The sequence below is a fragment of the Pan paniscus genome, chromosome 18, assembly GCF_029289425.2.
Source record: "Pan paniscus chromosome 18, NHGRI_mPanPan1-v2.0_pri, whole genome shotgun sequence".
NCBI classification, from domain to species: Eukaryota; Metazoa; Chordata; class Mammalia; order Primates; family Hominidae; genus Pan; species Pan paniscus.
The window spans coordinates 93934956-93948817 of NC_073267.2; the positions used below are offsets into that span (position 1 = coordinate 93934956).

The 13862-nt window shown below is 53.6% G+C and overlaps 1 protein-coding gene across 9 annotated transcripts; it reads left to right on the forward strand.

The window, feature by feature from the left end:
• Positions 1-2133: 2133 nt before the first annotated feature.
• On the forward strand, positions 2134-9172 carry ADAD2 (adenosine deaminase domain containing 2). 9 transcript variants are annotated; one of them, XM_055100519.2, is made up of 11 exons: positions 2134-3670; positions 3848-3904; positions 6457-6597; positions 6948-6995; positions 7083-7208; positions 7304-7454; positions 7538-7705; positions 7823-8052; positions 8134-8377; positions 8654-8774; positions 8872-9172. In XM_055100519.2, the coding sequence occupies exons 1-11, from the start codon at positions 3259-3261 to the stop codon at positions 8974-8976; spliced, it is 1803 nt and encodes a 600-aa protein (XP_054956494.2). In that variant the 5' UTR covers positions 2134-3258; the 3' UTR covers positions 8977-9172. The 9 variants fall into 9 exon arrangements, with proteins under 9 accessions (XP_054956494.2, XP_003820916.4, XP_008972594.4 ...); XM_003820868.6 differs by lacking the exon at positions 3848-3904 and adding an exon at positions 6021-6236 and having other exon boundaries at positions 7274-7454; positions 8872-9168; XM_008974346.4 differs by lacking the exon at positions 3848-3904 and having other exon boundaries at positions 7274-7454.
• The last annotated feature ends 4690 nt before the right edge of the window (positions 9173-13862 follow it).

Consider the following 13862-nt stretch of genomic DNA (forward strand, 5'->3'; position numbering starts at 1 on the left):
CCTCCCGAGTAGCTGGGATTACAGGCCTGCGCCACCATGCCCGGCTAATTTTTGTATTTTTAGTAGAGACGGGGTTTCACCATGTTGGTCAGGCTGAGTCTTGAACTCCTGACCTCAAGTGATCCGCCTGCCTAGGCCTCCCAAAGTGCTGGGATTACAGGATGAGCCACCACGGCTGGCCTATATTGTTTTTATCTGGAAGTTTTTACCTGGACTAAAAGTGCCAGCAGGGCTGTGTTCCTTTTGAGAGGCTCTAAGGAAGAGTCCACTGTCTTGTCTTTTCTGGCTTCTGGAAGCTGCCTGCATTCCTTGGCTCATGACCCCTTTCCATCTTCAAAGCCAGCAATGCCAGTCGGATTCTTCTCATGAGGCCATCTCTCTGGTTTTGACTCTTCTGTCTCCCTCTTTCCCATGTAAGGACCCATGTGATTATAGTGGGCCAGCCCAGGTAATCCAGGATAATCTCCCTATTTTATTTGTTTTATTTATTTTTTTGAGACAGGGTCTCACTCTGTCGCCCAGGCTAGGGTGCAGTGTACCATCATGGCTCACTGCAGCCTCAACTTCCCAGGCTGAGATGATTCTCCCACCTCAGTCTCTCGAGTAGCTGGGATTACAGGCAAGCACCACCATGCCTGGCTAATTTTCTTTTTTTTTTTTTATTTTGAGACAGAGTTTCACTCTGTCACCCAGGCTGGAGTGCAGTGGCGTGATCTTGGCTCACTACAACCTCCACCTTCCAGGTTCAAATGATTTTCCTGCCTCAGCCTCCCGAGTAGCTGAGACTACAGGTGCCTGCCACCACACCCAGCTAATTTTTGTATTTGTAGTAGGGACGGGGTTTCACCATATTGGCCAGGCTGGTCTTGAACTCCTGACCATGTGATCCACCCGCCTTGGCCTCCCAAAGTGCTGGGATTACAGGCATGAGCCACCACGCCCGGCCTAATTTTTGTAGTTTTTGTAGAGATGGGATTTCATCATGTTGCCCAAGTTGGTCTCTAACTCCTGGGCTCAAGCTACCTTCCCACCTCGGCCTCCCAAAGTGCTGGGGTTATAGGTGAGAGCCCTATTTTAAAGGCAGCTGATTAGCAACCTTACTTCCACCTGCAACCTTAATGCCCCCTTGCCAAATAATATACTCATAGGTTCTGGGGATTAGGCTGTAGACATCTTTGGGGGAACCATTATTTTGCCTACCACACTAATATTCTACATTACCCTTGTAAAACGCCTATCCAGCTTTGGCACTGCGAGGCCAGTTCCATTTCTTCCTTTCCTCCTTTCTCTGAATAAGCCATTATCAATTTGCTTTTGTAACTGACATATACTTAACATGCAGTAAAGCACACAAGTCTTAAATGTACAGCTCATTGAATTTTTATTCATACATAGAAACCCACATGAACACCACCCAGATCAAGACAGAGAACATTTCTATCACTCAAGAAAGTTCCAGCCAGGCACAGTGGCTCATGCCTATAATTCCAGCACTTTGGGAGGCCGAGGTGGGAGGGTTGCTTGAGTCCAGGAGTTCAAGACCAGACTGGTCAACAGAGCAAAACCCCCATCTCTACAAAATTTTTTTCTAAAAAGAAAATTCCCTGGTGCCACTTTCCAGTCAATACTTCCTTCAAGAAGGAACCACTATTTGGACTCTTATCACCATAGATTAGTTTTGCCAGTTCAAGAACTTTACATAAGTGGAATCATGGAGAGGATGTGTCTGGCTTCTTCCACGCCATGTGCCTAATAGATTCACCTGTGTTGTGTACGCAGCTGTTGGTTCCTTTTTAAATTAGTGAGTCGTGTTCCATTGTATGAATATACCATTGATTTGCTCACGCAACCTCCTGTTGGTGAGCGTTTGGGGCGTTACTGGGTTTGATGACTTTGTGGAAGCCTCTCTGTGGATATGTGCAGCCCTCAGTCCATTTCTGGACATCTGCTGTGCTGTCCCTTCACTCTCCTGGGCCTCATCCCACTCTCTGGGCTGCACACACACACAAAATGGAATTGTTCTTCCTGATGTCAATCCTTGACATGTTGGGGAGGCTGACTACCCAGCCCACCACACCTGCTTCTTCCAAGTCAAAGGTTCTGGGAGGACTCCACCACCTGGTCCTCATATGCCCCAGCATCCTCACTGTCACAATCCTGGAGAGCGCTGCCAGGCCCAGCTTCAGCAGCAGCAGCAGCAAGCACTGTGACAAATCTTACAGACACTGGTCATGCTTTCCCAAGTTAGTGGCTACTTTAAGACTCCGTTAAACTTGCAGCCTCCTTCAAGCAAATACGCGTTGCATCACAGTAAGCCTTGTGTAAATTGTCTTCATCCCTGTCTTTATCTTATTTTTCCTATGTCTCTTGATCTCTAGCTCTTCACTTTAAACAATTGTTATCTTGTAGTATTTGTATGAATTAACTCAAAATCCCTTCTTAGGGGGGAAAAAGGCAGAGTATCAAATGGCTATTTTTTTTAAAATTATTTATTTATTTTTTGAGGCAGAGTCTCGCTCTGTTGCCCAGGCTGGAGTGCAGTGGCACAATCTCAGCTCACTGCAGCCTCCTCCTCCCAGGTTCAAGCGATTCTCCTGCCTCAGCCTCCTGAGTAGCTGGGACTACAGGTGTGCGCCACCACGCCCAGCTACATTTTGCATCAAATGGCTAATTCTTGGCTGGGGAACACTTATGTTTGGCTTCAGAAAGGCCTGCAGTGAAATTTTATATCCAATGATCCTGCTGACAGTGTGAACCCCTAATTCCTGTGTTGAAGTCTCCAGGCTCAGCCAGTGAAGCAGCTGAGCAGCCTGTGATGTGGAGGTGCCTAGGGGCCTAGGGCAGGAGCTAGAGTGTGAAACTGGACCTGACGCCCCCAGATCCTCCTCCCCCGCCTTGCAGGCTCCGCGACCACCCACGGTTAAAGAAGCAGCTGCTAGAGCAACCCCTCACCCACCCACCGGAACTTCCCTCCAGGCCATGGGACGTTGGTCTCAGCCGGAACTTCCGTCCAGGCAGTGGGACGTTGGCCTCAGCCATAAGCATCCAAGCCGCCATCGTTGGGAGACTGGCCTTCCCATTGGCAGGGTGCACTGTCCATCACAGATCTCAGGGCTCTCATTGGCCATCGTATGGCAGGGGTGGAGCTCCCCACGCTTTGTCCGCGTGCTCCCCACGTGAAGGCACCCGCCCTGCGCGTGTGAAAGGGCGAGAGCAGCGCGAGATAGGGCCTAGCGTCTCAGATCTTCGTTGGCGGCCATGGCTTCGGCTTCTCAGGGCGCTGACGACGACGGCAGTCGTAGGAAGCCCCGCCTGGCTGCATCGTTGCAGATCAGCCCCCAGCCCCGCCCTTGGCGACCGCTACCCGCCCAGGCCCAAAGTGCCTGGGAGCCCGCGCCCGCGCCGTATCGCGCGGAGGGCGGGTGGCCCCAGGTCTCGGTGTTGAGGGACAGTGGGCCTGGGACAGGGGCCGGAGTCGGGGAACTGGGGGCAGCCCGGGCGTGGGAAAACTTGGGGGAACAGATGGGGAAGGCCCCGAGGGTCCCTGTGCCCCCAGCAGGGCTCAGCCTGCCGCTCAAAGACCCACCTGCCAGCCAGGCCGTGTCCTTGCTCACGGAGTACGCGGCCAGCCTGGGCATCTTCCTGCTCTTCCGGGAGGACCAGCCACCAGGTGAGGCCGGGCCGGGGCATGGGTGTGCCAGAGGGCAGAGCCACGGAGGGCTGGGTCCCAGGACGTGGGGAGGAGGGGGTCTGGGGAAGGTGGACCTTGGTCCCTATGCTCAGAGACACCGCCAGAGCAGGACCTGGCCTGAGCTTGGGACCTTGGGGTGGACCCTGCTGTGAGCAGCGATCTCCAAGGATCACCAGCCACACCAGATGCTCAACTGTGAAAGAGTCATGACAGGTGAACATTCTTCCCACCTGACTTCCAGGGAGGTTAAGGCCCCTTGGTATTTCTGCATACGTTTTTAGAGCCACTTACATGCAATTTAAGTTGCCATGCTACCATTGGAGATACCGGAATGGGAGCCACTCCCCTGACTTAAAGACGTTATTAAGCACAGTTTGGTAAGGGTAATACCGTGTACATGATACAGAGGTAAACCGTTATTTCCTCTTCTTCAATAATACCCCTCAAATCCCTTAACTCAGAGTGGTTGTTTTGTGTTTTGGATTTTTTTTGAGACAGGGTCTTACTCTGTTGCCCAGACTGGAATGCGGTGGAACAAGCTTGCCTCACTGCAGCGTCCGCCTCCTGGGCTCAAGTGATACTCTCGCCTCAGCCTCCCGAGGAGCTGGGACTACAGGTGGACTCCACTACACCTGGCTAATTTTTGTATTTTTTTTGTAGAGATTATGTGGTTTTACCATGTTGCCAAGATTGTTCTTGAAGTCCTGGGCTCCAGCTATCTGACCTCCTGGGCCTCCAAAGTGCTGAGAATACAGGTGTGAGCCACCACACTTGGCCCAGAGTTTTAATTTAAAAGTTAATTGCAGACATTATGCTCCTTACCTGTAAATATATTCACGTGTTTTTTGTTTGTTTGTTTGTTTTTCTTTTTTCTTTCTTTTTGAGATGGAGTTTCACTCTTGTGGCCCAGGCTGGAGTTCAGTGGCACTATCTCAGCCCACTGCAACCTCTGCCTCCCAAGTTCAAGTGATTCTCCTACCTCAGCCTCCCGAGTAGCTGGGATTACAGGTGTCCACACCAAGCCCGGCTAATTTATTTTTGTATTTTTAGTAGAGATGGGGTTTCACCATGTTGGCCAGGCTGGTCTCAAACTCCTGACCTCTGGTGATCCACCCGCCTGGGCCTCCCAAAGTGCTGGGATTATAGGTTAGAGCCACCTTGCCCAGCCCTTTTTTTTTTTTTCTTAGAGACAGAGTCTCGCTCTGTGGCCCAGGCTGGAGTGCAGTGGTGAGATCTCAACTCACTGCAACCTTTGCCTTTCAAATTCAAACGATTCTTGCGCCTCAGCCTGCCGAGTAGCTGGAATGACAGACTTGTGCCCCCATGCCCAGCTAATTTTTTTGTGTTTTAGTAGAGATGGGGTTTCACCGTGTTGGCCATGCTGGTCTTGAATTCCTGTCCTCAGCCCCACAAAGTGCTGGGATTACAGGAGTGAGCCACTGTGCCCCGCCTCATCTATATTTCTTAAAAACAAGGGCATCTCTTATGTAACTACAATACAATTATCAAATCCTGGAAATTTAACATTGATATAATACCGTCTTCTAATTTCTATTCACATTCAAATTTTGCCAGTTGTCCCAGTAATGACCTCATGGCCATTGTTTCCCACCCCAGTATGACATTACAGTTAGCTGTCATGCCTTTTTAATCTCTTACCTGAAACAGTTCCTGTCTTTGTCTTTCACAACATTGATGTCTTTGAAGAGTAAGGGCCAGTAGTTTTGCAAATGTCCTTCAGCTTGGGTTTGTCTGTTTCCTCAGAACTGAGTTCAGGTGATGTGTTATTGAAGTGATGTCGAGTCTTTGGCACGCATCTCACCAGGAAGTGTGCGATCTTGCTTTGTCCCCTGGCGATGCGAGCTGTGGGGATTTGACTAGGGTGGCATCTACCAGGTGTCTTCACTTTCTCCTTTGTGCTGAATAAGTCATCCAGGGGAGGCATTTGGAGATCATGTAGATATCCTGTCCCTATAACATTGTCACTTGTGGTTTTAGAAAATCATGCTTTGATGGTTCTCCCCAGATTCCGTCGCTGTTAGGATGGCAGCCACGTGCTGGCTTTCTAAGGCCAACATCCCTTCCACGTCTGTCTGTGGTTGCTGGTTTTGATGCCTGTTTAGAGCAGACAGATCTCAGCGCAGTGGGGAGTGCTGAAATGGGTTCCCTTCCAAAAGGGAAACCCCCAGAGGGGCAGTCCTTGGGAGAAACAATTTAGCAGCAAGTACTGTGAAATTAACCCTGCACCTTTGACCATGTGATCCCAGTTCCAGATTTTTCATCTCTCTTTTGTGTTATAAGTAACACCCAAAATGATACTGTTTCATAGAAAAAGTGTTCAAATATAGAGCCCCTGGAGGAGAGAAATTGAAAGCACTGTGTCTGTGGCAGGTGGAAGTGCTCAGAGCCTTCCTCCTGAGAACAGGGTGGCGTGGGCTCTGGAGAGGGGACCTGGATTTGGGTCCTGACACAAGTTGGGCAAACCGCCTGCCGTTTCTGCTCATCTGTGAAATGGAGTCACGCATCCCTGTTGTGGAGGAGTTGGGTGAGGACTTGGTTGAATCAGCGATGGGTCACAGCCTGCAGAGGCACTCAAGGGTGTGCGCAGCATGGGGTGGCGATGGAGCCTGGTGGAGGAAGGGAAGGGCAGTCAGGGTCTCATTATTCTGGCCGTCCTCGATGTCAGGTGTCAGGAGGAGGCAGAGGTGGTACCTGTCACAGGGCGAAGGCCAGGGAGCTGCTTCCTCACCTGGCTCCTTCCCCAGGTCCCTGCTTCCCCTTCTCTGTGAGCGTGGAACTGGATGGTGTGGTCTGCCCTGCGGGCACTGCGAATAGCAAGACAGAGGCCAAACAGCAGGCAGCGCTGTCTGCCCTCTGCTACATCCGGAGTCAGCTGGAGAACCCAGGTAATGGAGGGAGGGCCAGGCAGCTGAGCCGCAGCTGGGGACAAGAGGCCTGAGGCTGGCAGTCCTGTGGGGAGGCGGAAGTGGCTGTGCGTGTGAGCAGGAGGTGGGTTGCTGCACGAACCATCTGAGCATCAGGACATCACCTGCAGGGAGCTGGGGCGGGGTACATGTGCCGGTCCCTGCTTTCATGTCCTCTGGGGACACCGGGTGTAGGGACTGCTAGAAGAGCAGCTCGTGTAATGTCCGGTGTCTGGAAGATGAAAACTTCCTCTCCCCACCTCCTTGGCTTCCTGAGGGATGGAGGGTGGGCCTTGGCACCCACACCAGCCTGCCCTCCTTGCCTCTTTCAGAGTCCCCCCAGACCTCCAGCCAGCCTCCACTGGCCCCCCTGAGCATAGGTAGGTGAGCATTCACGGACCCAGGCTGTAGTGTTGAGGGGAGAGGCGTGGGCCCCCTTCTACCTGCACTCTCTCGCCCTGGCGCAGAGAACATCCTGACCCATGAGCAGCGCTGCGCAGCGTTGGTGAGCGCTGGCTTTGACCTCCTGTTGGATGAGCGCTCGCCATACTGGGCCTGTAAGGGGACTGTGGCTGGAGTCATCCTGGAGAGGGGTAAGGATCGCCCTAGCCCTGACCCTGGCCCCCTGGGAAGGGCCCCCTCAAGCTCCTTGCCTTAGGCTGGGCCGTCTCTGCCCCTTCCTGCACAGAGATCCCGCGTGCCAGGGGCCACGTGAAGGAGATCTACAAGCTGGTGGCTCTGGGTACTGGCAGCAGCTGCTGTGCTGGCTGGCTGGAGTTCTCGGGCCAGCAGCTCCACGACTGCCATGGCCTGGTCATCGCCCGCAGGGCCCTGCTGAGGTGAGGGGCAGTGGGGTGGGCGCCTGATAGCAGCCTTCGCCAGGACAAGGTCTTCCCAACCACCCTATGCCTGTCGTTCCTAGGTTCTTGTTCCGGCAGCTCCTGCTGGCCACACAGGGGGGCCCCAAGGGCAAGGAGCAGTCCGTGCTGGCCCCCCAGCCAGGGCCCGGACCCCCATTCACCCTCAAGCCCCGCGTCTTCCTGCACCTCTACATCAGCAACACCCCCAAGGGCGCGGCCCGTGACATCTAGTATGCAGGGCCCCTGGGGCAGGCGGGGGATGGGGCTCCCTCGGTTGGGCTGCTGGGTGGGGGCCGGGGTCAGAAGAGCGGCCCTGACGCTGATGTCTGTCCCCACCCGGCCCGCAGCCTGCCCCCCACCTCGGAAGGTGGCCTCCCGCACAGCCCACCCATGCGCCTGCAGGCCCATGTGCTCGGGCAGCTGAAGCCTGTGTGCTACGTGGCGCCCTCGCTCTGTGACACCCACGTGGGCTGCCTGTCAGCCAGCGACAAGCTGGCACGCTGGGCCGTGCTGGGGCTGGGTGGTGCCCTGCTGGCCCACCTGGTGTCTCCACTCTACAGCACCAGCCTCATCCTCGGTGAGCACGTGGTGAGGGTTGGGGGGTGAGAAGGGAGGGCAGGGAGGTCACTCACCTTGTCCTGTCCCTTCTGCCCTGCAGCTGACTCATGCCATGACCCTCCAACTCTGAGCAGGGCCATCCACACCCGGCCTTGCCTGGACAGTGTCCTGGGGCCATGCCTGCCACCTCCCTACGTCCGGACTGCCCTGCACCTGTTTGCAGGGCCCCCGGTGGCCCCTTCCGAACCCACCCCTGACACCTGCCGTGGCCTGAGCCTCAACTGGAGCCTGGGGGACCCTGGCATCGAGGTTGTGGATGTGGCCACCGGGCGTGTGAAGGCCAAGTGAGAAGGGCCCCCTGGGGCCGGGCTGTGGAGCGGTCCTGGTGATGGAGGGCTCATGCATGAGCTTCCTCACCTCAGTCTAATCCCAGCGCAACCCCTTAGCTCAACCCCTTCGCTTAACCCCTTACTAGCTCCGTAGTGGTGGCCACACCTCTGCCTGCCCTGTGAGTCCTGTGACATTGTCACAGTGTGAGAGGAGGTAGTGTGAGGTGTGTAGCAGGCCTGCTGGTCCAGCTTGTATCTCTCTGATCTCAGTGGCATCCTCTCTTCATCCAGTGCCGCCCTGGGGCCTCCCTCCCGTCTCTGCAAGGCCTCCTTTCTCCGGGCCTTTCACCAGGCGGCCAGGGCTGTGGGGAAGCCCTACCTCCTGGCCTTGAAGACCTACGAGGCTGCCAAGGTCGGTCCCCCTCCCCGATCCCGGTCCCTCTCCAGCCCTGCAGTCCCTGCCCCCTGCAGGTACCTCCTCTCACCCCACCTCTCATCTCCCGCCCTAGGCTGGGCCCTACCAGGAGGCTCGCCGGCAGCTGTCTCTTCTCCTGGACCAGCAGGGCCTGGGGGCTTGGCCCTCGAAGCCACTGGTGGGCAAATTCAGAAACTGAAGCCGGCCTCCGCGGGACCACGGTCCCGGAGCCAAGCTGTACCCCTGCTTGGGGAGTGCCCTATCTGAGGAGCGTTGTGGGGAGAACATGGGTTGTGCGGGGTGAAACTGGGGCTGGAGGGAAGGAGGAGCCTGCTGTGGTTGGGAGGCGGCTGCTGCACGTTTGGGCTTGAATAAAGAAGTATTTCTGGTTCCTGTGTGTGTAGTTGGCTGTGTGTGTGTGTGTGTGTGTGTGTGTGTGTGTGTGTTTATGTGTTGGGGTGGCCAGGGGCCCTTTGTTTGCGGGGAGAGCCCCTCCTCCTTTGGGAAGCCATGTGTTCACTGGGTTCCCATCTGGATCCTCTCACTGAGCCACTGAATTGTCACCCCAGCCCCTGTTAACAGGGCTGGAGGCAGGTTTAGGAGGGGAGGTGACCTCCCCTGGTTCCTCCTGTTTTCCAGCCTGTGTGCTGGAGGAGACCACGGAGGCCATGGGTTGCGGGTGTTGTAAAGGGTGGGAGGGCAGGCTGCTTGGGTGTGTGAGCATTTTGTCCTCTGGCCGCTATTGGGGCTCCAAATCCTTGCCTTTCTGGGCCCCTAGGATGTGTGGGAGGGCAGAGAACACCCTTCGCTGGTCAGAGCTTCAGCTGCCCTGGCCCTCGAGGGTGCTGTGGGGTCTGGGCAGCCCCATGTTGAAGGGCGTGGGGAGGGCATGAGCAGCATCAGTGCTATCCCTGGGCCGCCCGGCTGTTGGACCTGGGCGAGGCATTGGACCGCTAGAGCCTGCGTCTTCCACCATGGAGAGGGACAGTGCTCCTGCCCGGTGTGGGCTCGGCAGTTCTCTCTCAGTTTCCCCCAGGATAGCATAGTAAGCCCATATGGCAATCAGGCACTCTGTTGACTCTGGATGGGGAGAGAAGATGGTAACACTAAAAGCATGCATGCACACACACTCGCACACCCACACGTGCACGCATGCACACACACACACACACCTGGAACCTCGCCAGCATGGGCACTATAGCCGTTGAGCCAGGAGCACAACAGCTTTGGAGTCCAGGGACCTGGGGCCAGGGACAGTAGAGGACCATGGCCAGCCCTATGACCCCCACCCTGTGACTCCCTCCCTGCATCCCTAGCAGTTGCAGGGTTCAGAACCACAGGCTGCTCTCCCATGTGGGGTGCCTCTGGGAGGGATTAACATCTAATCATGGGGCTGAGTAAGAAGATTGCGCTCCCCAGTGCGGGCAGGCACCATCCAATCCACTGAGGGCCTGCAAAGAACAAGCAAGCAGAGGTAGGTGAATTCGCTCTCTCCCCTTGAGCTGGGACATCACAACTCCTGGGTCTCTGGCCTTCAGACTTGGACCAGGACTCACGCCATTGGTTCTCCCAGTTCTCAGGCCTTCGAGTTTGGACTAGAACGCCACCACGTGGGCCCCCAGCACTCACACAGCAAATGGTGGGACTGCTTCGACTCCGTATCGTGTGGGTCAATGCCTCGCAATACATCTCTATATATCCTGTTGGTTCTGTTTCTCTGGAGAACCCTGACCAATGCAGACAGCTCACTCCAGAGCTGTCACTCAGGGCCAGGCCTAATGTTGAAGTCGTGAGATTGGGTCCTCTCCCTCCAACCCCCTTTTGTCTCTGCCACTGCGTGTGTGTGGCCGTGGCCATAGCCAGCCACTTAACCTCCGTGCTTGTGGGTTGACTCATCTAGAGAAATAATCAGAGGGCTGGTCCCAGGGGTATGTTCTTGGCCAGCCTGCCCGTCTGCAGGCCTGGGCTTTCCGTCTGCTTTCGCTGGGCTCATGCTGTCTCCTTTCCCCACAGTAACGATGAAATGGGAGAATCTGAGGGAGGTGGGGTAGAGGAAACAGCACCAGTGGACAGATTAGACAACTCCAGCATGCCTGAAGCGTGGTGTATCTGTTCTGTTTTAACCTCCCACAGCTCGCCATGATAGATGCGATCATTGCCTCAGTGTACAGGTGAGGAAACTGGCAAGGTGCAGTTAGGTAACTTCTAGAACACCCAGCACCTGAGGTGGGCTGGAGCTGTGGTAATGTGCAGGCCGCCAGGCTTCCAAGCCCTTCAATTGCAGCCACCACCCAGGGCTGCAGCTGGATTTCCTTAAATGACCTTGGATGAAACTCTGAACCTCTCTGAGCCCCAGTTTGCTCATTTATAAAACAAGGACTAGGTGATATCCTTCCTAAGGTTCCCTCGCGTTCTCTGCTCTGCTCTATCCCGACTGCTGCAGGAGGTCAGGAGGATGCCCAATGCTATTACAGGGAAGAGCTGCAAGCTGGCAGGCTGCGGGGAGGCGAGGCTGGAGCTGGGGGCATCAGGCTGGGAAAATGGCAGGCGGGAGGGCCGGAGAGGGGAGCTGAGAGGCAGGAGGAGCTGCAATTCACGTGTGCAAAGGACAGGAGGTGAGCCCTTGCTAAGGGAGGAGGACTACAGAGAGAGGCGTTTGCACCAGCAGGAAGGGTCCGCGGGGCCGGGAAAGCCAGGAAAGCACCGATTTCTTGTTTGAGAAGACAAGGATTTTTACCTTTAGTTTTTGCTTTTTTAAAAAACAAAAAAACAGAAAACACTTCTCAGGCCAACCTTGAAATAATGATTTCTCATGGCTCTTTTTTTTCAGGGATGGAGCGGGGGTTTAAAAACACCCAAGCCTATTAGCCTGTGTATTACACATTGTTTTCCCCAAGAAATAGTTTAAATTGATTTACTTTTTGTACTGCAGTAGTAACTACAACCAAATCCGGAAATATACCAGCCATTTCCAATTTCAGTTTGATGCAATGAGCCTTTTGGTGTTCATTAATCACATAATCACTGGGTAAACAAGTTTTTCAAATCGACATTAACTCTGTTGTGTTCTGCCAAATCAGTAATATCCCACGTTGCATACATCTGCTTGGCCAATGCTTTCCTCCCAAGACAGTCTTTTCATGACATCAGAGCCGCTCAGTTCTTTTGACTCAGCTTGTTCATTACTGCGGGGTGATGATGAGAGCTACTTTTGAAATGCGGATCTGTTGATGTCTAGTTGGCCGTATCTCCTCTGGGTGTAAGTTTTACCAACAGTAGCATATTTGAATTGGGAAGTGATGTAATCTCACCTGGCACAAGTGCTGCCTCCTCCGAGTGCCATCCCGTCACTCCATCCTTCCTCCTGCAGCTCAGGGCACCCTCTGTTCTGTGCTGACCCATGTGTTGTCTTCACTCCAGGACAGAGTGTGCCGAGTGGAAGTGTGGACCTGGGAAGTCTCTGGGAGGCCAAGGCGCCACTCTGCCTCCCCAGTCCTCAGCTTCCCCACTTGCCAACTGAGACAGGATCACAGACATGCAGCCTGCAGGGCCATGGTGAGATGAGGGGGGAAGCGTGCCTGGCACTGTTCGTGGCTCTCTCGGCAGCCCTCAGCAGTGACTGTCATCAGGCCTATCTGCCATCATCTCCCAGCATGGGGCCTTGTGCATTTACCTCCATCTCCTCCTGGGGGGGGTCTCCCACATAGAAGGTGCCCAACAAACAAGCACTGAATGGAAAATTAGTTAGAGGATCACTTGCAGGAGTGTAACCTACCCCTGTATAGAGAGAGACCAGAAACCCTGTCCTCAAAACCCTGTAGAAGACACTTTGAAAATTTCCATTGTGCTCTGAGCCCTTTTCCTATGCCCTGGAGCAGTCAGTGAGAACCTAGAGAAAAATTAGTGAGAGTCTAGAGGAAAGTAAATTGTTACCTTGCCTCATGGTTTAGTGGTGAAATTACCTTTTTAAAAATTATAGTTTTAAAAGATACATATATATTTGAGATTTATCTATCTATCTGTCGCCCAGGCTGGGGTACAATGGAACGATCTCGTCTCACTGCAATCTCAGCCTCCCGGGTTCAAGTGATTCTCCTACTTCAGCCTCCTGAGTAGCTGGGACTACAGGTGCCCGCCACCATATCTGACTAATTTTTGTATTTTTAGTAGAGATGGGTTTTCACCATGTAGGCCAGGCTGGTCTCAAGCTCCTGGCCTCAAGTGATCCACCCACCTCGGCCTCCCAAAGTGCTGGGAATACAGGCATATGCCACCGCGCCCGACCTAAAAGATATTTTTAAAATCGATTTTCCTGGGTATCCAGAGGCAGCAGGATGACGTACCCTTCCCTCTGTGCCATGCACAAACATTAACTCAAATTGGATCACACACCTAACGCAAGAGCCAAAACTGCGAAACTCTCAGAAGAAAACATAATAGTAAAATTTTATGACCTTGAGTTAGGCAAAACTTTCTTAGATATGTCATCAAAAGCATCATGATAAATGAAAAAATAGAGAAATTGGGACTCCATCGAAATAAAACCCTTGGTGTTTCAAAGGGTACCATCAACAAAGTGAAAAGAAAACTCACAGAATGGGAGGATATACTTGCAAATCATATATCTGATAAGGGGCATATACCTACAATATATAAATAACTCTTACAGCTCAGTAATAAATTCAGCCCAATGAATGGGCAAAGGATATGAATGGACATTTCTCTAAAGAAGATACTGAGGCCAGGCATGGTGGCTCGGGTTTGTAACCCCAGCACTTTGGGAGGCCAAGGCAGGTGGATCACCTGAGGTCAGGAGTTCGAGACCAGCCTGGCCAACTTGGTGAAACCCCATCTCTACTAAAGATACAAGAAAAAATTAGCCTGGCATGGTGGCAGGTGCCTGTAAACCCAGCTACTTGGGAGGCTGAGGCAGGAGAATCGCTTGAACCTGGGAGGCAGAGGTTGCAGAGACCCGAGATCGTGCCACTGCACTCTAGCCTGGGTGACAAGAGCAACATTCCATCTCAAAAACAAATAATATTAACAAAGAAGATACTCAAATGGCAATAAAACACATGCAAAGAC